We start from the raw sequence: 1,900 nt of genomic DNA, 5'->3' as shown, positions 1-1,900 counted from the left end.
CCCCCCCCCCCCCCCCCCCAATGAGTTAAAGCACATTTTCAATTTGTTTTCGTTCATTGCCTCTGAAACGTGTTTCTTTGTTTTGACAGCCCGTCAGTATTATTATATTCTTACAAACCATTCTCGTCTGTCGCTCATTTATCTTTCATTAAGTCTTCGTAAGATGATGGAAAGCTTTTAGTTTTCCACTTTTCTGCCAATTTGTCCTTGCTATTATTTTTCTACCTGGTAATACATAAGTATATAAGTTATCAGTACACTTATTAACAAACGCCACAGATGTAGTTTTTTTATGTAATAAGAAAGATACTGCTTTATACTCACTAGCTAATGGATTTCTAATCATTAATCTTTGTACAATAGATCAGTTCAGACAAAATATCTTCTTATAATTATACGCTCACTCAAATTGAAGCATCTTTTTTACTATGCAAAGTATGATGTTATGATTCGTGTCACTAATGAAAGCCTTTTTTTCTCTTAACAATGCTCACAATTTTCAGTCTGTTAGTCATGATGACCATTTTAGTAAACTGCGTCTTTATGGCCATTACGTCCTACACTCCGCCAGCTTTTGTGGAGTAAGTAAACTTACTTCCTGACCGTTTCCAGTTCCGTTCTTTGTTCATTCGTCTTTATTACATTTCGTCTTTTTGTTCCTAATACATTTCGAACTTTATCTTATATTGGGCATTCATTATCGTCTAACCATTTCTTAGCAACGCTTTGAATTTCTGCTTTTATTTTTGTTGGGTTTTATTTTTGTTTTTTGCGACTTTTGTGAGCCGTTGCTTGATAAGAAAAGGTATATTGTCAAAGACAGTACCCTTTGCCAAATTGTTGAAAACTCGTAAGCCGAATATCATACTCAAATATGCACCTATTGTTCTACCAGTTGAGCTTCAAGCATAAATATAGTCGTCTACTGCACTCTTGCTTCGTCTTCAAAGATAAACTGCCACAACATTTGTCTTAGATATTGTTACTCACACCAGTCCGTTTCTTCCTTATCGTGCACATGTCCAGTTCGCCAGCGAGCAGAAATTGTAGCCACTTTATTGTTCAGCGTCATTCTTTAAACATTCATTATTCACTTACCAATGTTGTCAACGCTTCAAGTGGATAAATTGCTTTTAAAATAACATTTGTTGTCTCGTCAGCAATTTAAGCCTTTTCAATTTTGTTCATTGTACTTTTTAAAAGTTTACACATTTACTGTTTCCGTAATGAGCATTTTTAAGTTTTTAATAACCCGAAGTGCCACCAGTACAGCTTTCCTGTTAATTTTAAACAAGCTCAATTCGCGTTCTTATTATGGCAAATTTAGTCTGACATGCCACCAACTGGTTGGCATCTTCAAAAAGTGTCCTAAAAACGATTCTCTTTGCGTGTAATTCAAATCCTTTGAACTTCAAAGCAGTATGCTGAAACTCTATGGGGGAAGTTACTTCAGTCCATTTTAAAACATATTTTCGTCTGCCTCATTTAAACACTCATTATTCACTTACCTATGTTGTCAATGTTTCAAGTGGATACATTGCTTCTAAAATACACGTTGAGGCGTTTAACATTCCTTACTTCTCAAGACTTTTCAAGCTGGATGTATTATTCTTCTATAATAACTAGATCAGTGTATCTTTCTAGCATCACGTTCATACTTTTTTCCTGGTAGTTGTGAGATGATGTTGTTTACTTATACTACTCGCATACGATTTCATCGCGGTTTTTTATCTTTGCTTCTTCTTCTCAACTTTGTTGTTTCCATGTATACTGGACACGTTTCAATACTCTATGTACTTTTTTTTCTCTTTGTCTTAATGGCCATTGCTTTCATCAGCAGCTTTATTCATTATTCAAGCGTGGTGGCACGCTCGTATCTGCCTCTGCCTCCCCGCCCCCC

At 35.7% G+C, this 1,900-nt stretch overlaps 1 protein-coding gene across 1 annotated transcript in view; it reads left to right on the top strand.

Annotated features, from left to right (window-relative positions):
* The window catches only part of LOC100533425 (sodium channel alpha-subunit SCAP1), a gene marked incomplete in the record, with an annotated part of 152,143 nt that overhangs the window by 89,498 nt on the left and 60,745 nt on the right, over window positions 1–1,900 (top strand). The window contains 1 exon segment of the mRNA NM_001204708.1: window positions 495–581. Within this exon segment, the coding sequence (NP_001191637.1) occupies window positions 495–581 (87 nt within the window).

Source organism: Aplysia californica, unplaced genomic scaffold, assembly GCF_000002075.1.
Source record: "Aplysia californica isolate F4 #8 unplaced genomic scaffold, AplCal3.0 scaffold00260, whole genome shotgun sequence".
Taxonomy (NCBI): Eukaryota; Metazoa; Mollusca; class Gastropoda; order Aplysiida; family Aplysiidae; genus Aplysia; species Aplysia californica.
Note: the sequence above shows the minus strand (reverse complement) of the source record. Positions and strands in the feature narration are given on the sequence as shown.